Raw genomic sequence first — 24,968 nt, forward strand, 5'->3', positions numbered from 1 at the left:
CATGGTGCACGCTATAGTGTGACAGAAATCATGACATCTACATTTTATTCAACTCCACAGCATACTCCTCACTGCCAAAATGTCAATATTTCACAAAAGAAAACATATGTGAACCACATCAGAGTAGGGATATTGATTTAGCAATACATGACTGCACTAACCCACACATCCTGAGTGTGTAAAAATGGTTTGCAACCAATGATTTGTAACCATTTGTAACTAATGTGTCTCCAATTAGCACTGAGAAATGTACTGTGTGGAGAAAGAACTTAAACAAGCACCTCTATGTTTCCAAACTTCATCCGGAATATTTTTATTGTAGTTGAATTGTAATCGTAGTTCATCCCCTCGTTTTAAAAATGTTTTTTTTTTAATTTCCATGCACATGTCACCGTAAAAGCAGATGACAAGCTTTAATGTTGTGGTCTCCTAGTGCCTCCCTTTGTTGATGGAGGAGATGAAGTCTCAGAGAGCACTGTGATCATCAACAACCCTCTGGAACTGGAGTGTCACGCGAGAGGAACACCTGCCCCTGTCATTACGTAAGACCTCTGTCAAACACACACACACGCACGCATGCATGCACGCACACACGCACGCACACACACGCACACACACACACACACACACACATGGTCTGTACTGTATCAGGGGTGGACTGGCCACAGGACATACCGGTCATATTACCGGTGGGCCGCGACCGTAGGGGGCCGCTCAAGTTATGATATGATTAATATGATGATTTTTTTTGACAGGCAGGCAAAGTGAGTGACAAATAAACCCTCTTCTATCTTGAATCATTTTGCCAGCATTCTTGTGAGAGCAACAAAGGGTAGTGTAGTTGTAGTCTGTTGGTTTCTATAATTTATGTTGTTCTGTAAAAGTGGTGGTATTAAGGCTTGTTTGTTTGTGTGTGCCTCGACGGAGTGAGTGGTAGAGTTTCTGCTATCTGCGCGCTGGTTGTGGTGGGCCGGTCTGGGCCAAATTCGCGCGAAAATGACCGGGCCGAATTTTTGTCCCAGTCCAGCCCTGTACTGTATAATGTACATAGTAACATTATCAGTGTTCAGTAACTCATTAAACAGGTATTGGCGTTCGGGAATAAAGTGCCAAAAAACTAAGAACGCTGAGGATTATAATGTATGTTTACTGTAAAACACTTCCATTCCAGGTGGTTTAAGGATGGGAAGCCAGTCAGACAGGGCGAGGGGTTGCGAGTGGCGGCTGGCGGTCGTCGGCTCATCATATCCCGCGCTCACACGTCGGACACGGCCCGTTTCCAGTGTGTAGCCTCCAATGAGGCTGGAGAGCATGAGAGGGACTTCAATGTGGTTGTCCATGGTAAAAGAAACGTTTATATATTTAAATGCTGTGTGGCCTACTTTGCCATCAAATATAGAAATTGACAAGGGAAATGATTCCAACACACCTTTGTGTAAACTACTATTCACTTGTTTACTGGATTTTAAGTGTAATTTATGATTCTAATGCAAGCCACTGGCGAGTTCTGACCTGAGGTAAATATATATATATATATTGTGTGTGTGTGTGTGACAGCGCGTGTGCGTTCGTGCGTGTATGCGTGCGTGTGCGCGTGTGCGTGTGTGTGTGTGTGTGTGTGTGTGTGTGTGTGTGTGTGTGTGTGTGTGTGTGTGTGTGTGTGTGTGTGTGTGTGTGTGTGTGTGTGTGTGTGTGTGTGTGTGTGTGTTTCTAATGCAAAGCAAAAGTTGCTGCTGATGTTACAGTAGTCTGTGTTCTCCACCTGTCCAGTCCCCCCAACCATCCGGAGCACAGGGCCTGCTGAGCGTTCTGTGGTTCTCCACAAGTCCATCAGCCTGCAGTGTGTGCCCAGTGGCATCCCCCCTCCCGGCATCACCTGGCTCAAAGATGGACGACCTGTTGACACAGCACAGGAGCACCTTAAGGTTGGCTGGTGGAATGATTCATTTATTAATTCGAAATAGAAGTCAAATGTCAGAGTCTGCATCGGCTATATCTTTATGGCAGAGGTTCTCAAACCTTTGCTATTAAGATTCAGATTTAAACACATTTCAGACATATTTGATGGTTTTGTCCCAGCCAGGTCTCTAAATTAAATCTCCGTTTCCATGAGTTACCCTGTCCTTGCGTCTTAACCCCTCACATTGAGGACTGTGGAGGAGTATTTAATGTCATGCTGTTCATCTTGGAAAGTCTTCCTGGAAGGACACACAATGTTTTCCTCAATCATAGCTCCTCAGAGATGCATCCTAATCCTCACCCCTTGGAGCCAAGGAAGCTTTGAGAAGGAAAATAAGTGGTCACGTGACTGGGCTGCGCCATGACACTTTCATGGACACTTTCATGGGAGCCAAACTCACACCGGAAGTTCAATGAATACATGGCAGTGAATGGAACCGGCTGGACCAGCTCATAACAAACATTATTTCGGAACAATTGAGACCTTTGTCATATAATCGGTTCAGGAATATAAATGAAGACATATCACAGGTTGTTTTCTAATCACTTACTTTTCGATGTGCACAGAGTGCACAGTATAATTTTATCTGAGGATCTAAACAGCAGCAGGTATCGTTTCTGGCTCCGAGGTATCGCAAGATTTGGCTGCCAGACAGGAAACGGTGGGATGTCTTGCGATACTTGGTACTTTCAGAAAGGTACTTTGTGCTCTCTTTAGATACCATACCTCTATAAAAATTACAGTGTACACATCGAAAAGCAACACAGCAGACAATAATGTTGTTACATGTCTTCTGTTATTTTCCAGAAGTGATTACTTTACAAAAGGTCTCAGTCATTCATGAATAATGTTTGTTCATGAGCTGGTCACTGAGCTCTCATTGACTCCAGTGCATTCTGCCAAACTTCCGGGTAGTTTGGCTCCCATGAAAGCGTCCATGAAAGTGTCATGGCGCAGCCCAGTCACGTGACCACTTCCTTTCCTTCTCAGAGCTTCCTTGGCTTGGAGCTGGAGTAGGAAACTTGGCATGATTGTCAAAATGGTTGACAGTGTTCTACTTCCGGTTCAGGAGTGAGGACAGAGCTGGATAGAGACATCGGCCACAGGAATTTGTGAGCATGTTGGCCTCACGCAGGGCATTGTAGTCCCTGTAATCCTATTCAAGAGCATGTTATGCTTGCACAGGCTTTGTTTCTTCTCTGTGACAGAGACAATGTCATCATCCACATGAAAACATTGTACAGTTGTCAGCAGGACTCGAACCTGCGCGGGGAGACCCCAATAGATTTCTAGTCCATCACCTTAACCACTCGGCCAGGACAACTCACAGAAACAGGCTTGAATAATGCTGTTACAATCTTCAGCATACTGTATCTATCTATTTTAAGCAAGCACTGTACGTATGTGTGCTTTTAACAGCTGGAGCTTTCAGGCAGAACACTGCAAGTCACGCAGGCACGATTGGAGGATTCTGGGAGGTACACCTGTGTGGCCACCAACGCAGCTGGAGAGGCTCAACAGCACATACGCCTCAGTGTCCACGGTAACATATAGATACACATACGCCTCGGTGTCCATGGTAACATATAGATACACATACGCCTCGGTGTCCATGGTAACATATAGATACACATACGCCTCGGTGTCCATGGTAACATATAGATACACATACGCCTCGGTGTCCATGGTAACATATAGATACACATACGCCTCGGTGTCCATGGTAACATATAGATACACATACGCCTCGGTGTCCATGGTAACATATGAATGCACAAAATATACTATGATCCTTATCTAATCTCTTATTTCCTCTGTCTCCCGGTCCAAAAAAGAGAAAAGTCTATCTTTCTTCTTTTCTATTGTTTTCCTTTTCCTTTTCTGTTACCTGCTTGCTCTGTTACTTAGTATATGACTAATAGATGTATAATAGATGGTGACATCTCTGTAATTTCTTGTTCTTGAAAGTCATTTAGTCTGTGTGCTTCCTTAGAGCCTCCTAGTATCCCCTACTCTGGAGAAATCTTCAATCAGACCATCCTGTCTGGCTTTTCCACCCAGCTACAGTGCAAGGCCACAGGCAGCCCATTGCCTGGTAAGACTCAACTACTTTACCTGCTTACTGTACACAACCCCACACTCACTCACTCCCAGGTGGTCGCCCCTCCACTCAGGGACGTCGCTGACCATTTGGTTGCCCTGGTTAAGTCACTTCATCAAACAGACCAGTCTTTAAGGATCATATGTGAATACCCCCGCTTCATGACCCATTCTCAAATTTAAAACTGATTGATTTCTTCATCTTAATTTCCCCATGTCATTTATATTTGCTTAGCCATTACATGGTATAAAGATGGCCGCCCCCTGACCAGTGCCGCTGGGATGACCATGTTGAAGCGTGGCCAGGTGCTGGAGATTGAGCGTGCCCAACTGTCAGATACTGGAATATACCGCTGTGTGGCGGTCAATGTGGCTGGGGTTGCTGAGGTGTCCCACAGTCTGCAGGTGTACGGTGAGACAATCTTCTAGATTGCTATATATCTGTGTAAAATATTCATCTGTGAATCAGACAATATAGCACATTGTGCCCACCGGTTCAATGTGTTGGTTCAGATGTGGGTGGGAGTGGGAGCAGAGGCAGAAATGTTCTGGGACCGTGCCCATCCAGATGAGTGTAGTTAGTAACTTTGCTTTCAGAGCATGCCAATGGCTTTATAGGGCTGCCAAACGTATATACCCATTTTCCTTGGAGAGCAATGTATAGAGCACATTATTCAGTGTACTATAATTTAAACACATGGAAATCCATATGAATCATTCAGGATAAAACTACACAGGCTCTCCGTGTCCAAAATGACCACACTTTGAGTCATTATCTCCAGGAGGCTAAACATTGACTAATCTTCCAATACATGTAGAGAGTGTGTGTGTGTGTGTGTGTGTGTGTGTGTGTGTGTGTGTGTGTGTGTGTGTGTGTGTGTGTGTGTGTGTGTGTGTGTGTGTGCGTGTGCGTGTGCGTGCGTGCGTGCGTGCGTGCGTGCGTGCGACTGCTGCATTGGTACAAGAAATAAATAAGTATCAGCTCATAAATGGAATAGTAATTCTTCCTGCAATAACTGGCATGAACTTGGTATCCAGGCTTGCATGAACAGTATAGACGAGATGTGTTGGAAAGAAAGTGAGTCTTTACTCAATGCTACTTACAGAATTCTTCTCCACTGCATTTCAGAGACCAACTCCACTACGATTATATGACAGCTTTACTTGCTAATTACTTTGCAGATTTAGATTACAAATGATATATCAACTAATAAATTATGATTGATAATATTTTTGAGGGGCGCTAGCCCCTCCTATACACAGGTTTAATGTTTGTCTTTAGTTCAATTTTTGTTTTGTAAACGCATTGACAATGAAGGGAAAGTTATGTCATAATGTGTAATTTACGTCATATTGTCTCTTTATTGTTAATGGCGTTTAATGTTTGTGTTTGTTTTACATAACCATTACCATTACCATCACCTAATCAACATGAGTTAGACTTTAATATATTAGCGCCCCTCACTTCACACGTGTGTGATTTTGACTGTATGTTACCAAGCGATTTATAAACCCATAAAAATAATACTTTTGATACTTTTTTTTTAATGCTGTGGAATACCTAATTAAACAGAATAATGGGAGTACTTCTACCACCAGTGGGTATCAGTGTGTTTGTGTACATTTGGTGATTGTTTGTGGTGGTTGCCATACAGTACTTACAATACAACACGTATTTATGTCAACATGAATATTTGCTCCTGCTTGTGGTGTTGTAGTACCTCCCGTCATCTCCAGCCGAGGAGGCATGGTCACAGTGGTTGTGAACGAGCCTGTTAAGCTGGAATGTGAAGCCTCTGGTGTTCCCCTGCCCAGCCTCACCTGGCTCAAAGATGGCAGCCCTGTAACCAGTGTCTCAGATGGCATTCAGGTACCATTTTACCATTGTGTCCATGGAGGAATCAGTGTTTGAATACATTTGACATTGTATGGACCACTACATCTAAATGTATTAATTAATTCATGCATTCATTCACTATCTGTGTACATGCCCATGTGCGCGTGTGATTGTATCCATTATATTTCTGTGTGTGTGTGTGTGTGTGTGTGTGTGCAGTATGTTTTCTGATCTGTTTGCTTCTCTGTGTAGGTATTGTCTGGTGGTAGGGTTCTGTCTCTGAGCAGGTCCCAGGTCAGTGATACAGGCAGGTACACCTGTGTGGCCGTCAATGCGGGTGGGGAACAACAGAGAGAATATGACCTACGGGTGTATGGTGAGTCGATCGATCATACTAATACTCAAATAATTTCAATTACTAATTTCAACACCTTTAAACAGTCAAACATTTTAAAATAAATCACACCTGTGTGAAGTGAGGGGCGCTCTTATCATCGTACGTCATCATGGCGTAACATACATAATATGACGTAAATTCTCCATTCATGTCAATGGCAATTTAATCTTTGTGTAGGACAGAAATAGCCGATTTGCTCGTCCACATATGACGTAAATTCTCCATTCATTGTCAATGGGAATTTAATGTTTGTTTAAGACAAAAATATACACTAATAGCTGAATATAGGAGGCGCTAGCGCCGCAAATAAATAGCAAAAAGCATGATATGCTCTCTCTCATATCCTTCACTGTGAGAATGTATTATTATTCCCAAAATAGGTTTTGTTGGGCTTTTTAAGTGTAATATATCTCTGCTGTCGGGAAGAAACCACCTAACTCCTTGAAAGAATATAAAGAAATTTGAAAATAAAGAAAGCCTTATATTTTGAAAACAAAGCAATACTGCCTCATCAAGGTTGGTGCTGTGACTTAATTGTCAATTACTTGCATGAGAGAGGGAGAGGTGGTGGAGATAGTTGCTTTAGCAGACAGTTTGAAGTACTCTGTTGTTTTCACAAAGGTGGTATGTATGTGACTGACTTATGGTTCTGGTTGACTGTGGAGTGACCATCAGCACAGCAAATGAAGGCTGTATATACTTTGTACTCACACTTGAATCTGAATGATTGTTGAAAGATCCTTTGACTAGCGACTCAGAGAGCATATGGAGAGGAAGTGTGGTTTGATGGAGTTTAGTGTTTCAATAAACCTTGTCAGTTTTGCTCACGGAGCTGACCTTGACAGCCACTTAGTAGTTAGACAAGTATAAGCAAGTCTAATCTCAATCAGTTTTACTGCATTTGCTCTGGTGAGAAGTAAGTGGATAATTAGCTGTGTGCATGTGTGTGTGTGTGTGTGTGTGTGTGTGTGTGTGTGTGTGTGTGTGTGTGTGTGTGTGTGTGTGTGTGTGTGTGTGTGTGTGTGTGTGTGTGTGTGTGTGCGTGCGTGCGTGCGTGCGTGCGTGCGTGCGTGCGTGCGTGCGTGCGTGCGTGCGTGCGTGCGTGCGTGCGTGCGTGCGTGCGTGGCGCGTGTTTGTTTGTGCACTTATAGATTTGTGTGACACTGCTTGACTGAACAAGGTTTTGTGAAATACAAACACGTTTCATGTATTTCTTCTTCCCGTCCAAATAAATAAAGACAGATTTGTTGTGGTAATTGCTACCATTCAGCTTCCTGTGTCTGGACAAACATTGGGATGAGGGCCTTCCCCTGTGACATGCACTCCATCTGTCCAGCACACATAATGCACAGGAAATTGGTTGGCAGTCATTTGTTAAGGCCAAGCCAGATTTGGGAGAAAAAAGGCCATGACCTTAAGTAGAATGTGTAGTCTTTGATTGAAATCAGATTGAGATCAAATTACCACCCTAACACTAAATTACAGCTAATTCTTAAGAGGATAGTTTTACATTCATAACAGAGACGGTCACACGAAGGGTGGAGACCTGTGGACATTTGTCTGAATCAGTCATTTAATGGTTTATGAAGCACTGAGGTCAACGTCTGGGTCCCACCACACTTTAGTGCCAAATGCATGATGGGGATTTTTTTGGCATCGGTCTGCAATACTTAACATTAGTTGCCATGGCACTAGTTAGATACAGTAGTTAAAGGGAAAATAAACATCAAAATCAACTGTAGAGTGATTGGGGCCATTTAAGTATATTACGTTAGGTTAGGATAAGTTTCAATGGAACATTTTGTAAATGAACCAGATCTGGCTGAAACAATGTAGAATCTGGCCAACTGTTCTTTTATTGTCCAAGTTTTGATATTAAATGAGTAAGATGTGGAGATTACAGTACATATTGTATATGGCTGTAAAGGCATATGTCTTTGGGCTCACCTTCTGCCAGAAATTATGGAAATAAAAGGCCATCAAACATCTTTCTTGATATAATGTATTTCACATGACGCTCTGGGTGAAGCTCTTTGTTAATTTCTTTTTTTTTATTGTTTTGACCAGTGGTTTTATAGCGTTTTACACCACAGGGCAAGTCAAAAAGTGGTTAAAATATGAAAACTACCCAAATATTCATAACTTGTTGTATACCGGTAGTTGTATTTATTGAATAATAATGTGAGATTGTCTCACAGTACACCAATGTTCCTCAGCAGGTTTGGGAACCACTGGTTTACAAAACATTATTTTGTTCAATGTGCCACAGTGCCACCCAACATCATGGGGGAGGAGGCCAATGCCACAGTGATGCTGGGCCGTTCAGTGGAGCTGCGCTGCCAGAGTGATGCCATCCCTCCACCCACTCTGTTGTGGCGCAAAGATGGCCGTCCCCTCTTCAGGAAGCCAGGGCTCACTGTGTCGGAGGATGGGAGTCTGCTCAAGGTAAGGCCAGGTTACTGTGTTGGTACTGCATCCACCTCATGACATAGCTGACTTTTTAAAAAAACAGTCTCCTCCTCCATAGCTATGCTTTTGGGGGGTTTGTTTTAGATAATATATTAACTATGATATGCATGTGTAGTACATCTATGTCCTTAGCTTACTGTGTCATGTTGATTACGCTATAAGCACAGTCACTAGGGTTATGGCTTCAGCCCTCAAAATTAAGGACATCCTGTTGTCCCAGGGACAAAGATATGGTCTGGGACAGTAGAGAAATGTATTATTATGAATGAAAGTATTACGTTTATGTGTCTTGGGATATATATAATTTTAATAGTGAGGTGGCAGCGGCACAAGCTGCCAGCACTGTGTCAAATATGCACTTACACACAAATTCAATCATACATACTGTAGAAAGAGGGCGACGGTTTGGAAACCCCGCAATCATCAAAATGCTTGCAATTAAATTCAATGGAGCTTTATTGCCATGAGAAAACTGACGGGATGTGATGCTCTGATTGGTTCAGAAACTTCAGGAGCCAGCGTTTCAAGCTGAAACTTCAAAATAAAATGCCCACCGTTTCCGTTTCACTACACCTTTAAACAACATATACAGCTTATACATAGCATCTTATTCTGGAGGGAACATTCAACGAAAATAGTTGATCTACAAGTTCACAACACATTGCAATGTTTTGTGAGCTTGTAGATCTGCCATTTTTGACAAAATATTCTGTGATAGGTAGGTGAAAAATTGCTATAAACCGGGCACATAATGAGTTAAGTCCTTTTGGGAAAATGTGATTTTAATATCGAAATTAGAATTCGGGACACTGAAGAAAAAGGTTAATTTCAAACAATGTATGTATGGATATATCATGAATATACTGTACTGTACTCTACTGTATTTTATATCTCTGACATTACTTGTTTGTGAATGTTTGTCAGATTACCGGTGCCCAGGTGCAGGACTCCGGCAGGTACACCTGTGAAGCCACCAACATTGCCGGCAAGACAGAAAAGAACTACAACCTCAATGTGTGGGGTATGCTCAACTTAAGCCTGTTGTATACTTGGTTGCACATCGTGTCTTTCACCTAAAATAGCATATTTACAAGTTCACAACGCATTGCATGTGTGTGTGGTGTCACAAATTTCCGAGTACAAACTGTAGGAATTAGATTGTACATTATTGATCCGGCAGGGGATTTGAGAGAATTTGATAGAGCTGGAAAATGGAAGTGATGATGAGAGTCCCCTGTTTACATCAGATCTGCAGCAGACACATCTGAGATCAGTGGATAGGAAGATAGGAGGGAGAGAGAGAGGGAACAAAATACTAATTCATAAGCCATTGTATTTTATTTTTTACTTACCTGTACCGAACATGAATTATTCTGTACTGAGATGCATCACTGAGGTTTGAGTAAGGTAACAGTGCCCCCTTTTGGTCTCCTGTCATTATTACAGTCTCTCCTAGTATCCATGGCTCAGAGGAGGTTTCTCCACTCACGGTCATTGAGGGAAGTCTGATCACTCTGGTGTGTGAGTCCAGTGGCATTCCACCCCCCAGCCTTACCTGGAGGAAGGATGGTAAGAATACTTGTGTGTGCGTGCGTGCGTGCGTGCGTGCGTGCGTGCGTGCGTGCGTGCGTGCGTGCGTGTATCTTAGTGTACAAATTACACCGGAAACACTTTATTTCCCCCTGGCCCCTGCATACATACCATAATATTTGAATCGATCATGTGTGTTTGTACCTTAGGAGCAGATCTTAAGTCAGATCCGCGCGTCAGGGTTTTGTCAGGAGGCCGTCAGCTGCAGATCTCCAGTGCTGAAAGGACAGATGCAGCCTCCTACACCTGCACAGCCACCAGCACAGCAGGCACCGCCTCCAAGGAGTACCGTCTGCAGGTCTATGGTATGTCCTTAGTCTCATTACCACAACAGCAACCACCTCTGGGTCACTCAAAAGACACATATTACACATTATAAATCTATAAATATATTAATTATAAATCAACCTCACATTCCCCCTCCCATGGAGATGTGCTTAGCTTACAGATGTTTATAAAACATATGTATGTATGTATGTATGTATGTATGTATGTATGTATGTATGTATGTATGTATGTATGTATGTATGTATGTATGTATGTATGTATGTATATATACATGCACTATGTAGTACAGGGCTTGACATTAGCTTTTTGAGGCACTTGTCCTTCGGACAGGTACAGGTACATTTCGCACGAGCACACACAAATTCATTTTAAATCAACTTTTGGGACAATATAGTTTTATATTAATTTGAAAGTTCTGGCATAAAACGTGTATTTTGTCAAATATCTCCACTATTCCATGAGCTGTACATGGACAACGCATATTCTCTCCGTCGAGGGGACCGGAAGGAGTGTAGGACTGAACATATCAAAAGTTCCTTTAGGAAGCACAAATGTATGGGGCACACAAAATAGGTGGTGTGATCAATTAGGCCTCACACGTAAGACACATGCAAGACACACTTGTGTCCTGTGTCTTCTGTGTGTTATGGCTGCCTCAATGCATTTCCAATGGGAGTCACGTGGTTTCATGACAGGCATTATAAGCTCGTAGATGTGTTATTTTGCAGACTGTTCACTTCAGAATAGGGATGCTAGGGTTCACGTGGTCAAATGAAGCCGGGTGATTTTACTGTGTATGCAAGTAACTTCTCCTGGGGGAGTGTGTCCATCACTCACCCACTTTTCAAGTATCTTCTCCTGGGGGAGCGTGTCCATCACTCACCCACTTTTCAAGTAACTTCTCCTGGGGGAGCGTGTCCATCACTCACCCACTTTTCTCACTTCAGTCCGCCCTTCCATCAGACGCAGTGAGGGCACAGCCAACGATGTCACCGTGACCAAAGGAAGTGATGTCACGCTCCAATGTGCGGCTGATGGTGTTCCGCGTCCAGCGGTCACATGGCTGAAAGACGGAAGGCCTATCACGGGCCAGCACGGGGCGAAGGTGCTGAACGAAGGCCGGCTGCTGCAGATCAAAGACGCCAAGGTGTCGGACACGGGACGCTACACCTGTATCGCTGTAAATGTGGCGGGACAGGCAGACAGCAAGCATGATGTCACCATTCATGGTAGGAATTAACTGCTTATGTCAAATCATTCTGTCAGAGTGTCATATGCCTCAATCATAAATTGTGTGTACATGTGCGTGTGCGTGTGTGTGTATACACACATGACAATCAATAGAAATGGTTCTGTTTTTGTGCCAAAGACACACCAAAGTGCAAGTTAATATCTGTATTCAAATCTGCATAGTGCATGCAAAATAGCCTTGGTAACACGTGTTATTACTCTCATTTATTTTGATTTACTAATACCAAATAAAATGTACTGAACTTGTTGTATAAGTGTATATAATAATGTGTGGCTGTCACAAAATCTCAAGGCACACCTGGACTGGTGAAACACTGATGTAGGCTACAGTATAGTGAAAGAGTCTCGTTTTCTGTCCATCTCTGTAATGTCCGTTCTTTGTGTCGCTCCTGTGTCCAGTCCCACCCAGTATCATTGGTCAGGTGCAGGTGCCTGAAAATGTCAGCGTTGTGGTGAGGAACCCTGTGGCTCTGACCTGCGAGGCCTCGGGCATCCCACTTCCTGCCATCACCTGGTTGAAGGACGGTCGACCGATAAAGGCCACCAGCTCCGTTCGCGTCCTGTCAGGTGAGCTCCCATTGGCTCTGGTTTCTATGATGAGAGTCATGGTGAAGTGGTGCGATAGTCTTTGTGTTTACAATATTGCTCTGAAGTCCAGGTTGAACTCACATCAAAGAAACTATTTTGTAGTTTTTAAGTTTGCATGAAAATTATGCAGTATACCTTTTATGTAAATTAAAAAAAACAAAAAACAAACACAAACTCATCTACAAGCTTGTAAATGGACTATTTTCATCATCCATCATACGATGAAGTATAAAGGGCTTACCTAGTTACAGATATTAAACAGTTTCACAGCTCTGAGATAGAATATCAGTTTTCCCAGCTACAGTTCAAAGGCCAAGCAGTTGCAATGCATCACTGGTAATATGGTGTAATGGGATCGTTCAAACTGGGGCCAAACCCAACACAGTTAACAGAACCTGATCTATGCAGAGACAAACCACTGGAACAGATTTAACAAGATGGAATGGGAGCTCAGAGAATGAATAAGTGTCCACGGCTGTGTCGACCTGACCCCTGAATCTCTTTTCTCCAACTGAAGATCTAAAAGAGGCCGTGCACAGACATGTCTGGGTAATCCCATTTGGTTGTCAAATCATGGGCATTTTCAGGCTCGGCTCAGTGTAATGGAAGTGATTTAGGAACCATAAAACGTCATTCCTATGCTACTGAAATACGGGATTCACACTACTGTGACTACAGACAGGCCATTCTCTGGTTTATAGACAATTGTGTTTGAAATGTAATATTTCTGCGGACAGAGAGGTAGGCTCATGTTGTGGTGACTCCTGCATGGTGATGTGCTTGTCCTATTACACAAGCACCCACAAGGACTTGTTTCAGTAAGATTCATTTTCATAGGATCATTTACCGTGTTGCTCAAAGTTGAGATGAAAAGTGTGCTTAGGATTTATTGCGTACGTTTTGAGTGTAATGTGTAAGACTAACATTGTGTCAGTGTGTGTTAGTTATTTGCTCAGGTGGCTCTATTAGAGACATTTAACATCCAGTTATAGCCTGTTTATCTTTCTTTGTAAGGAGAGGATAATACCCTGGGATCTCAGCTTATTAGTTAGAGTATATTTAAACAGCTGTGAATGTCCCACTCCTCTCCAGGCACTTAATGAGATAGATTGTGTGGAAGGGTCATTTATCTTTGACTGCAGTGCAGCAATGTTGTTGGAGCACTTTGTCTTTAGAGATCTTCAGGGATTCCCTTTTTTCTTTTTTCTTGAAATGCATTATGTTTTATCCCCCTAGAGTCCCTATTCTGGGGTTGAACAGTTTCCACTGTTATGCCGATGACACACAACTGTACCTCCCCTCCACAACCATCACTGCCATCACCCACTCCACCCTCACCTTCTGCCTGGCCGACATCAAAACAATGATGCAAACTAACTTTCTAAAACTCAAATGCAATATATCCGAAATCCTCATCATTGGCCCAGACTCCCTCACCCGCTCCACTCATGACTTCTCCCTCAATATTGATGGCTCCACTGTCGCCCCCTCCACCCAAGTTCGCAACCGTGGTGTCATCCTGGACCTCACCCTCTCCCATGTCAACCAGATCACTAAAAATGCCTTCTTTCACCTCCGTAACATTTGTAGGAAAAACCTTTCGCACACCTAGAAATCAGGCGTATGCACAGGTGCGTAGGCCAGTGGACATCAATGAAAGGAATAGAATACACCTGCACACTGTGTATTTGCTCGGTACATGAGTATTTTCTTTTTAATAATGCAATGTTTCGATCCCTCCGGACCTTCTTCAGGCATCTGAACTTGATGCCATAAGTATATGGGGTTTAAGTGGTTAAAATGTCTGTGAAATGAGTGAATTCAACCAATACTTGTCCTGTTGGATGTGAAGGAGGACGGAGCCTGCGCCTGATGCATGTTGCAGTAGAGGATGCTGGGAGGTACACCTGCATTGTATCCAACAGCGCTGGAGAGGAGAGGAAGAACTTTGACCTGGACATCCTTGGTAAGTATAACCAAGCCCACATCAACGATAAATAAATAATGACTAAATATATATTTTGTTTGTTTGTATCTCTGTTCCGAAAGACCCGGTGACAAAATCCAGTGTTGTGAAAATAAGTTTCAAGCATGTTACTGAATGTCACTAGAGAAAACGCAAACATTTAGTGTATTATAATTATTTTATATGTATTTTATTTGACATACCCTGCCCTGGACTCTACCCATGTCTGAGGAAAGACTTTAAATGACTAGCTATGGCTTATTTTCTTTTTGCAGTGCCACCTACCATTGTGGATGAGGGGACTGTGGTTGACACAAAAGTGAAGGAGAAATACAATATAACTCTGACCTGTGAGGCCACAGGTAAGTGATATCTGCAACATGTTATTTTAAAATGACATAAAAGCGGAGCACAGGTCTGCGCCAGCCAGGTCGGGTAGGTTATTGTGGGCCAGCAATGTTCGGAATTCGCTAAAGCTTCACCACAATCGGATGGTTCAAAGTGAGCCACTCCTGCAAACTGTAGATAGCAAATCAGGATGGAACATGACTATTGAGATCATGTGTACCGATCTGCGTGAAATCTGTATAAAATCTGAATTATTAATATAAAAAATCACACCCGTGTGAACTGAGTGGTGTAAGGTTTTATATAGCATGATCAGCTGTGGTCTGACGTAATGTCTGACGTAATGAAATAAGGTAAGGTATTATGTAGCCTGATCAGCTCTGATCTGACGTAATGAAATCACACCCGGATGTGATTTCACAACTGGCTTTTTCTGTGCAGAGAAAATGACCATGGTTGCTACGGTCATCCAGTTCACCCGGGTGTGATTTAATTACGTCAGAAATTATTTTGAACATAGCAACCATGCTCATTTTTTTCTGCACACAAAAGCCAGTTGTAGGAGTGGTTTACACCACTCAAAAAAATGTGTTTTACATAACTCGGCCTCCTGGTGGCGCTATAAAAGGCAGCTATGTGAAAAATGCAGGGCTGAGGTTTTTCCTTGGCCTCTAGGGAGTGCGCATACAAGGTTTTACACAGATTGGTGTAGTTATTGGTAAAAACATGAATCACCCTGTTATAGCACCGCCATGAAGCTGATTTGAACATTTTAAAGTAGCATTTCTTCCTCAGCTTAGTGGGAATGTGCAGAATTTCACGGCAATTGCACACTGTGTTCATGATTTGAGGCATTTTTGAGGGCCGCTAGCCCCTCCTATATACAGTTTTTGTCCTCACACGTCTCTATACTTGCCATTGACAATGAAAGGAGAAATGAGGTCAAAATTCCGCCAAATATGACGTAAATTAAACATCAAAACATGAAACGCCATTGACATTGAAGGGAAAATTTACGTCATATGAAGACGAGCAAATCGGCTAACCAATCACATGTCGGTGGGAGCGCTTGGCCAATAAGGGCGCTTAAGTGCTTGGTCAGAAGATATCAAAGCTCTACTGATTGACCAGTATGAGATGATTTATGATGATGTATGTGAAGTGAGCGCCCCTCACTTCACACGGGTGTGATTTTTTCCCCTCCAAAACAAAGCACTCCTGCAAACTTTGGAAGCCAATTTTAGCTAATCAGAATGGAATACGAAAAATCTGAAAGACCTGTTTCGTTTAATGACTACAGTATAGAGATCAGATCAGAACAATTTCAATTTTTTTATTTTTTGTCAGACAAGAATACATCCATTCATTCATTCATTCATTCATTCATTCATTCATAATCCATCCATTCATTAATATAGTATTTTGTTTCTATAGTAGGCCGAGTGGTTAAGGTGATGGACTGCTAATCCGTTGTGCTCTGCACACGTGGGTTCAAATCCCATCCTCGTCGATTGGAGCATGCACCTTTTAAACATGGTGGACCGTAGGATGGATAAGCAACATCCACAAAATTATTGAGAAGAGTCATGATACTACTTTACATAACCATGATAGACAGTCCCCCTGTCATTGACGTGTGTAAATGTTTGTATGACATGCCCAGAATAGGGACACTAGGCTCGTTGTGGTTAACCATGGCTCTCTCTCTAGGTAACCCTGTACCAGATATCAAATGGCTGAAAGACGGGCAGCTGTTGGTGCCTGGCGGACGACACCAGGTGTTGTCTCACGGTCGCTTTCTCCAAATCTCTGTTGCCCAGGTGGCAGACACGGGACGCTACAGTTGCCTGGCGTCCAACAGTGCAGGGACCCGCAGGAGGCATTTCAACCTCAATGTTCAGGGTAAGAACACTGCTCGAAAGGTCCGTGCACACCGGGCACGTGTCGAATAAACAATCCGAAAATGTGCCAGTGAATATTTCACGCCAAACTATAAATTTGGTGATGCCTCATTCATACAAGCTGATATTCGCTGAGACAAATCTACCTCTTTACGTCTACATTACGTTTCTTTATTGCTGTGTAATATTTGTATTCTATGTGGATGTATTCATGACACAAACGACAGTTTAAAATAATGTGAAGTAATCTAAACAGATGCACGCAGTCTAAACAATGGCGAGCAGTAAAGTAATATAATAACATCATTAAGATTTTTAAGAGTTGACTAAGTTTTAATGTGCTTCCTGACAGTTTCTCCCACCATCTACGGCTCTGGTCCTGAGGGCTCTGCGGAGGAGGTGACAGTCACCCTGAGCAGCCCTACCTCTCTGGTGTGTGAGGTCCAGTCCTACCCTCCTGCCCTCATCACTTGGCTCAAAGATGGCGTCCCCTTTGAATCGAGTCGCAACATCCGAGTCCTTCCAGGTATGGAGGATTAAGTAAAAAATAATTGTGTTAATTTAACCCTGGAAGTGTACAATAAATGGAACCATATGGACCTGTAAAGGGTCCATTTGTATAGCCTGTTTAATAAACCAGACCGAATCAGCCGTTGGCAAAAAAAAGTTGCCTACCAGCGGATTTCGGTCTGGCGAGGCTCAGTAGCACGCCTCTTTCCTACAATCGAGAACAGGTCGGACCAATCGGGACACGGTATGCAATATGGGCGGGCTTTGGTACAGTGACGTTCAATGCTTGAGACTTTTGACTGACAGTAGCTCTGACCAATTGCGTCAAAGAGAAAATGTTTGAACCCGCCCCCCGGGAAATGAAATCCAAGTGGAGCCAGCCCAGACTGATATACCGCGACAGTGTTGTGTGATATTAGTCTGGCTTATTAGCCAGGCTACCATTTGTACACTCTCAGAGTTGCAAAATGGATAAATTAACACAGATAATTTTACTGTGTGTTATACGATAGAATAGAATCAGGTAGGTTATTTTGTATTCATTCATTCGCTTTGCTTTGACAGGTGGGAGAACCCTGCAGATTCTCAATGCTAAAGAGGAGGATGCTGGGAGGTACACCTGTATTGCCACCAATGAGGCTGGAGAGTCACTGAAGAATTATGAGGTCAAGGTTTATGGTGAGTGGCATCAGTTATCAGTTAATCCAATATGAACTTGTATGTACTGTGTTTAATTCATGATGTGCTACTGTATGCGCATACTGTAAAATCAGGGTATTCCTGCCCATTTTGATTGACAGGTAGAAGGTTAGGTTTATATGTGCAGCTTTGGTTGTTACATAGTCTTGCATGTAAGATAAATAAAGCTCCAAGTGAAAATACAAACATAATGTAACATCCTTAAACCTTTTCAATGTAAAATGCTGTAAAAGAAGATATTAGCTGTACGGTAAATGATCCTTTGAATATGTAACCTCATGTCAAAAGGCATTCTCGTTTACTCTCTACTGTTCAGTTCCACCTCAGATCAATAAGAATGACATCCCTGGGGAGGGCCTGGCCCCTAAAGAGGTAAAGATTACAGTCAACACCACTCTGACGTTGGAGTGTGAAGCCCAGGCCATCCCCACACCTGCCCTGCAGTGGTACAAGGATGGACAGGTAGCATATTATTGTATCTGAATGCTTATAAGCCTTGTACTGTACTGTAGGTCGGCAATTTTCTGTGTCACACCATTGCATGACAAATAATAAATTAGGCTTTACACTTACAAAAAATTGCCGATCTAGCAATTAGGAAGTACATATTGCACGCACGCAGGCACGCATGGGACGCACGCACGCACGCACACACACAGACTTATTTTTTCTTTCTCCATAGATCCTGCGGGCAGATGATCATATCTCCATCACGTTCAATGGCCGTATTGTTCAGATCAAGCATGCCCAGGTGTCAGACACCGGTCGCTACACATGCGTTGCCACCAACATAGCCGGGGAGGATGAGAAGGACTTTGATGTAAATATACAAGGTGAACTGGGTTCCCATTGAATGACGATACTGTATAAACTGGGACTGTTGGTGCTTTTTATGCACTCACAGTTTGGTTTAGGGAGTTTTGGAATGTTTATGGTGTCATAATAGTGCTGCAAAATGTCTTTCTCAATAGAACTCAACTCATGAAATGTGTACCCTATGTATTGTTATTGATCATTATCAAATTATCCCCCTGATTGCCTATTTAACTGAGGTATGAAATTATTAGTATTGCAGGCAAAGTCTTAAAAACACCTTATTGATCTTTCTTTCTTTAGTTCCCCCTAGTTTCAATAGACCTGGTCGAGTGAGAGACACCACCTCTTTCCCAGGAGAAGTTAAGGATGTGATCCTTAATAATCCCATCTCACTCTACTGTGAGACAAATGCGGTACCTCCTCCAACACTCACCTGGTATAAAGATGGTAGACCCCTGGCCTCCAACGACAAAGTGCTCATACTGCCAGGTGAGACTGAAAGATACAGAGGTAGAGATTGCACCGTTTTACCTGATTTATTCTTGGTTGATAGCAGATCAAATGCAGATCTACAGCGTTTACTTACGTAGGTCTGCTATTTTCTGTGCATGACATGCGCACAACCACGTATAAATCAGGCTTTGGTGGCCTGGCCGTTGTATGAGCTCTCACACTGCGTTTGCAGTTGTTTACTTTGCACACTTTTTGTTGTTACTTTCTGCTTTCTTTTTTGAGCAAGCACTTTATATATTGTTGTGCTGTTATCTGGCTTTTACTTTGTTTCTTTGCTTATTTCCTTTTGTTTCTTATCCTTTATAGAGATTGAGTTTGAGTGTTTGTATGTTTATATTTGAGTGGAGAGTGTGGGGGAGATCAATGAGACTGACAGTACAGACAGAATCCAGCATATGTGTGTTTGTTTCTCCGTGGTCAGGCGGGCGCGTGCTACAGATCCCTAGGGCCCAGGCTGAGGACTCAGGCAGATACACGTGTGAGGCGGTCAATGAGGCTGGAGAGGACTCCATTCAGTATGATGTTAGAGTATTATGTGAGTAGAGGATTTAATTCTGCCTCTAAGCTGCAGGATTCTGTATTGAACTGGTAAATTAGGCATTAATATTATAAATAGCACTTTGTGTATAGTATATTTGTGTATATTTGTAGCATCCATATTCTGAGGGGAACATTGACCACAAATAGCTGCTCTATAAGCACACGATGCGTTGCAGCGTGACGTGTTGTGAGCTTGTACATCGTCTATTTGGTGTGGGGAGGACCAATTACAGATCCGACCATGGTCAACTAAGTATTAGTTCACTAATTATAGAGTGTTTAAGTGGTTCACATGTGTGTCTGTATGCCTCCAGTGCCCCCTTCTATCCGGGGAACAGTCAGCGACCTTCCTGATGAGGTGACAGTCCTGATCAATAAGACCACCCAACTTGATTGTCATGTTGATGGTAACCCTGCCCCCAAGATCACCTGGCTAAAGGACAGCCATCCAATCAGCTCTGACGGCACCCACAGAATATTGTCCAATGGGCGTTTTCTACAGGTAAGAAAGAAAAGCAGGTGTGCTTCCTCTGGATGCTGCCCTTGGTTTAGGCGGCTGTGGCTCAGGAGGTAGAGCAGGTCGTCCAATGATCCATGGGTTGGCGGTTCGAATCCCGGCTCCTCCTGTCCACATGTCGAAGTGTCCTTGGGCAAGACACTAAACCCTACGTTGCCTCCAATGAGTTGGTCGGTGTGAGCTCACCACCATTGGTGTGTGAATGTGGGAAGTGAGGACGCTGGCGTCGACTGTTTGCCGCTTCACCTCCCAATGTATGAATGAATGAACCATTGTAAGCGCTTTGAGTAGGCACGTAGTGCATAGAAAAGCGCCATAAAAATGCAATTCATTAATATTATTAGGCAGTGGGTGCTCAGCTATAAATACAACTTCACTCAAATACCACCAAAGTGGAAAAAGCAGCACTCCAAAATAAATCAAAATTATTTGGGGACACACTCTACAGTTTAGTAAATGTATGCTAATTAGTCGTGCCGGGCCGAGCCTTGGGTTCGGTTAAAAGAAAATCTACTACCCCAAAAAAAGTTCAACTTCCCCTAGCGGCCTAACGGTAAGGCTGACAGAGATGGAAGTGGATGTGTTGGATGTAGATCAAGGTGAACTTTAGACATACTTGAAGACCCAAACCCATGTGTTGTCATGTCTGTCTCCCAGGTGGTGAATGCTCAGGTATCAGACACTGGGCGCTATGTGTGTGTAGCTGACAACGTGGCTGGTAGCTCAGAGAAATCCTTCAACCTCAATGTTCATGGTGAGACAGTTTTAACAATAATGCATGACTGAAGTTGTTAAGTTAATCAAGCACACATCGAGTAGGCCTACTTCAACTTCTACTTTCAAGTTTATTGTAACATCACAGGTTTTTAGGTGTAAGAGTATCATAATTGTCTTTACAAGCTTCCATGAATTGTAGTTTAAAATGGTAATCATAAGAAAATGTCAAATAATAAAACAATATCAAATATAGAAATGTAATAGAAATAAAGCAGAGTACCTCAGTCTTGCACAAGTAAGTGAGTATTCACTGTACTATAGTATGTATTACATGTGTGGAATGGAGTATTTTCAGTCATAATTGACTTGGCTTGCTAAATTCTGTATTGACTTCTGTGTTGCTATTTGTATTCCTTTGTCCAGTGCCTCCCACCATTGTAGGCCTGAGCCCTGAGAATGTGACAGTGGTGGTGAACAACTTTGTATCATTGACTTGTGAAGCCACTGGCTTCCCCCCTCCCACCCTGAGCTGGTTAAATGACAGGGGCCCTGTTCAGGCCAACACCAATGCACTCATCATGCCAGGTACTGTACTGCCATATGGTCCATCTGTATTGGGAGGAATGTACATGCATTGAGGTCTATACAGGCAGGGGGGGGGGGGGGGGACCAGCCTGCGTGGGGGCCTACTGACGTGTAGTTACGCGGCTGTATACAGGGTTTGATTTGCTGGGGGAAATACATGCCTCTCTGCTGCTGATGTCCCACCTCTGGTCATTCATTTGTATTAATGAAGAGTTGAAAGGAAGAACCATTTAAGTCCATAATAAACCACAAACTACCATAGTAGTTTTTAACTTGTTAAATGGGTGAGTCAGCAGCTATATTAAAACAGAATGTATTGCAACACTATCACACTCCTGCATGCATGTGCACGACACGCGCACACGCAGCACGCACCCAGATCTAACTTTAACTTAACCGTTTTGGAAAGAGGTTTTCGAAGTGGTACCCGCTGACCCCGTTTCCTTGAGGGAGTTCACCATAGAGTAATACAAGGATAGAGGCTGAACCGGAGCTGCATGCTGTCTCCTTTGTGCCTCAAAAGAACAGATCTACAAGCTGTCACAGCCATGATGTGCATAGCTTGTATGCCTATGTCTCTATTTTGTTAAGTAACTTGCAGTGTTAATAGGAAAGTCATGACAGCCAGCTGTAGGCTATACTAAGGGAGGGAATGAAAGCAAACCTCCCAAGGATTATGGAGATGTTTTAATTTTAAACTTTTTAACACAGAAAGCCACCTCCTGCTGCAGGCAGGCGAGCGCTGTTGCCATGTCTCATAGAAACAAGTAAATAGGTCTATAACAATCCCAAAAGAAGCGCCTATAACAGGGGTCTGCAACCTTTTTTAAATGAAGTGCCATGTTTTTATTTTCTAGATAGTGAGTGTGCCATATCAAGATTAATTTTAATGACACCACATTAAAAAGGGTATCTTTGAAAAACAAAGAAAAGGTCCCGCACACTGTCAGACACTTGCCAAAATGTTGCTCTTTATTGGGTCGACGTTTCGGTTGTTCATCAGGACAGACAATAAAGGGCACAATAACCACCAAACATTTATAGACCACACCCCCAGTGAGAAGGTCATGGAGATGCAGGTCTTTGGCTGCACAAATAACCAGAACCCATAAGACACTCCCCTCAAATAAAGAAAAGGTGTATGCAATCCCATAATACAAAATACAACAATTTATCAGGGTCAGGGCATCACTAAAGCACAAAGGACAATATGACAGTGTACGTCATCCAGGTCTTCAATATCTAAAAGACAAGAGAAGTCATATTAGTGGACCCAAAAGTTTAAAAACACACAGTGAGAATACAATATTATAAGGAAGCCACAAAAGTACAAAAAGGTAAAAGCACAAATATAAAGGCAGTCCATCCAATCAACGCATGACAAATCACAGCATAATGTTAAGTGTGAATTCATCCATTTAGGCCTGAGGCCGATTCTAAAAACGCCTCTATATCCTGACCTAAGTTTTCTGAAAAACTACAAATATTTATATAGCAGCATCACATTTTTTACATTTTTGAATACTGTACAGAACCCCAAAATGGGTTCTCGGCCTGAGGGGGTAAAACACCAAAAGGGGTTCCCGCCCAGAATGGGTTAAGACCCTTAGGGGCCAGGGTTTGCAATGTAAAGATCCAGAATGTTTCTCTTCTTTTTAGCATGAGGTCAAGGTCTCCACCTCTGGGTGGCATTTGGACGTTCTATCCCCTGAAATCTAAAAGAGGATATGTCATGCTTTAAGTCATTAAAATGAACAGCGACAGGATATTCTCTGTTGTTCCTGCGGCTTGAGCTCTTGTGCTCACTCATGCATTCTTTTAATTTTCGGTTTTACCGACATATGCCAGTCCGCAGGGGCATGTAATCAAATAGATAACATGAGTGCTATCACAGGTGAGGACACTTTGTATGGGAACCTTTTTCCCTGTGTGTGGGTGCCTAAAGTGCATCAATTTAGCAGTGTTATTACACTGTGCACAGTGGCCACACCGGTAGTTTCCTTTAGGTAAGGGGCAAAGGCGTGTTTGGCTGGACTGTGGTTTGTTTTGTGCAAAATATGCATTGACAAGATTGTCTCTCAGATTGCAGTCACGTTTAAAACCAAACAGGAGGATCACGAAAGGCAGTGGTTAGTTCAGGGTCTGACTGTAGAATGTGCCAGTGTTTTTTTAAAACAGATTTAATGGCTTGCGAGTGGGGTGAATATGTTGTGATACAGGTCACTGAGAATTTATTTTTGGTCTTATTGCTGGTAATTAGCAATTCAGAACGAGGCTTGTGGAGAGCTGCATTATAAGCTTGATCCACCCAAGTGGTCGGGTAGCCACGTTGCACAAACCTTTCTCGCATATCTGAGGCTTTCTCACAAATGTCTTCGGTAGAGTGGAACACTCGTCTTAGTCTATAGAATTGGCTTTTAGGGAGACCTCTTTTCAGGGGTGTAGGATGAAAACTGCTAGCCAAAAGAAGTGTATTTATATCGGTCTCCTTTCTGTATAGTGTAGTCAAGTGAATAGACTTCCATTGCCTTTTATGACCCACATGTCCAGAAAATGTACTTTCTCTAAACTGTGGTCCATAGTAAATTGCAAATTGCAATCATAACTATTTAGCAATTTCAAAGTTCATCAACATTACCCTGGTATAGACAATCGTCAATGTAGCGGTACCATTTTAAAATGTTATTCAAATGGGTGTTGATGTCAGGGTTGGAAACAAAAGTATGTTAAAAATATCCTATACAGGTTTGCATAATTAGGGGCATAAATTGAGTCCATGCTCGTGCCCGAAACCTGGAGATAAAAATCATTGTCAAACTTAAAGTAATTGTATTTCATGACAAGGCGTGCCAACTCAATGATAAACTCATTGGGGGGGGGTTTGTCGAGTCGTCTCGACTTGAAAAAACTTCAAAGCCGCCGTCATGTGAAATATTGGTATACAAATTTGTCACAAACAAAGTTACTATAAGGCATCATCTGGGATATTTTGAATACTAGAAATCTTATTAATAAAGTCTGTGGAGTCTTTAATATATGACGGTAGGCAAAAGGCTTAATATGGGCATCAACAAAGGCAGATAGTGGAGACAGCAAGGTGTCTGTCTGGGCCACAATAGGCCCAGACATCAGCATCTTGGATGCAAATAGCCCCCCTCCCTTGTCGGCAGGTTTAATAACCAAGTCTTTAGAGTCCATAAGTTCCTTTAATGCCGTTTTCTCTGCAGTTGAAAAATTATGGGAAACACATTCAAATTTCCAACATATTTTGATTGTCCACAAATATAAAGTTCTTCCTTATTTTTAAATATTTTCTTTCACATTGTTATAATGATCATTATAAATATATATCCCCATGCAGTCAGAGGTCATAGTT

The 24,968-nt window shown here is 42.6% G+C and overlaps 1 protein-coding gene across 1 annotated transcript in view; it reads left to right on the forward strand.

Annotated features, from left to right (window-relative positions):
* Positions 1-24,968, forward strand: part of hmcn1 (hemicentin 1) — a gene marked incomplete at its 5' end in the record, with an annotated part of 387,265 nt that overhangs the window by 328,399 nt on the left and 33,898 nt on the right. The window contains 26 exons of the mRNA XM_079505442.1: positions 434-542; positions 1,172-1,341; positions 1,771-1,925; positions 3,380-3,503; positions 3,954-4,055; positions 4,296-4,472; positions 5,779-5,930; positions 6,150-6,273; positions 8,564-8,739; positions 9,688-9,784; positions 10,210-10,332; positions 10,503-10,658; positions 11,589-11,870; positions 12,292-12,459; positions 14,333-14,446; positions 14,722-14,808; positions 16,505-16,696; positions 17,048-17,221; positions 17,770-17,883; positions 18,221-18,366; positions 18,587-18,737; positions 19,021-19,209; positions 19,655-19,768; positions 20,088-20,275; positions 20,948-21,044; positions 21,431-21,592. Coding sequence (XP_079361568.1) covers positions 434-542; positions 1,172-1,341; positions 1,771-1,925; positions 3,380-3,503; positions 3,954-4,055; positions 4,296-4,472; positions 5,779-5,930; positions 6,150-6,273; positions 8,564-8,739; positions 9,688-9,784; positions 10,210-10,332; positions 10,503-10,658; positions 11,589-11,870; positions 12,292-12,459; positions 14,333-14,446; positions 14,722-14,808; positions 16,505-16,696; positions 17,048-17,221; positions 17,770-17,883; positions 18,221-18,366; positions 18,587-18,737; positions 19,021-19,209; positions 19,655-19,768; positions 20,088-20,275; positions 20,948-21,044; positions 21,431-21,592 — 3,843 coding nt within the window. The remainder of the gene's footprint in view (positions 1-433; positions 543-1,171; positions 1,342-1,770; positions 1,926-3,379; positions 3,504-3,953; positions 4,056-4,295; positions 4,473-5,778; positions 5,931-6,149; positions 6,274-8,563; positions 8,740-9,687; positions 9,785-10,209; positions 10,333-10,502; positions 10,659-11,588; positions 11,871-12,291; positions 12,460-14,332; positions 14,447-14,721; positions 14,809-16,504; positions 16,697-17,047; positions 17,222-17,769; positions 17,884-18,220; positions 18,367-18,586; positions 18,738-19,020; positions 19,210-19,654; positions 19,769-20,087; positions 20,276-20,947; positions 21,045-21,430; positions 21,593-24,968) is intronic.

This window comes from Electrona antarctica (genome assembly GCF_951216825.1).
Source record: "Electrona antarctica genome assembly, chromosome: 7".
Taxonomy (NCBI): domain Eukaryota; kingdom Metazoa; phylum Chordata; class Actinopteri; order Myctophiformes; family Myctophidae; genus Electrona; species Electrona antarctica.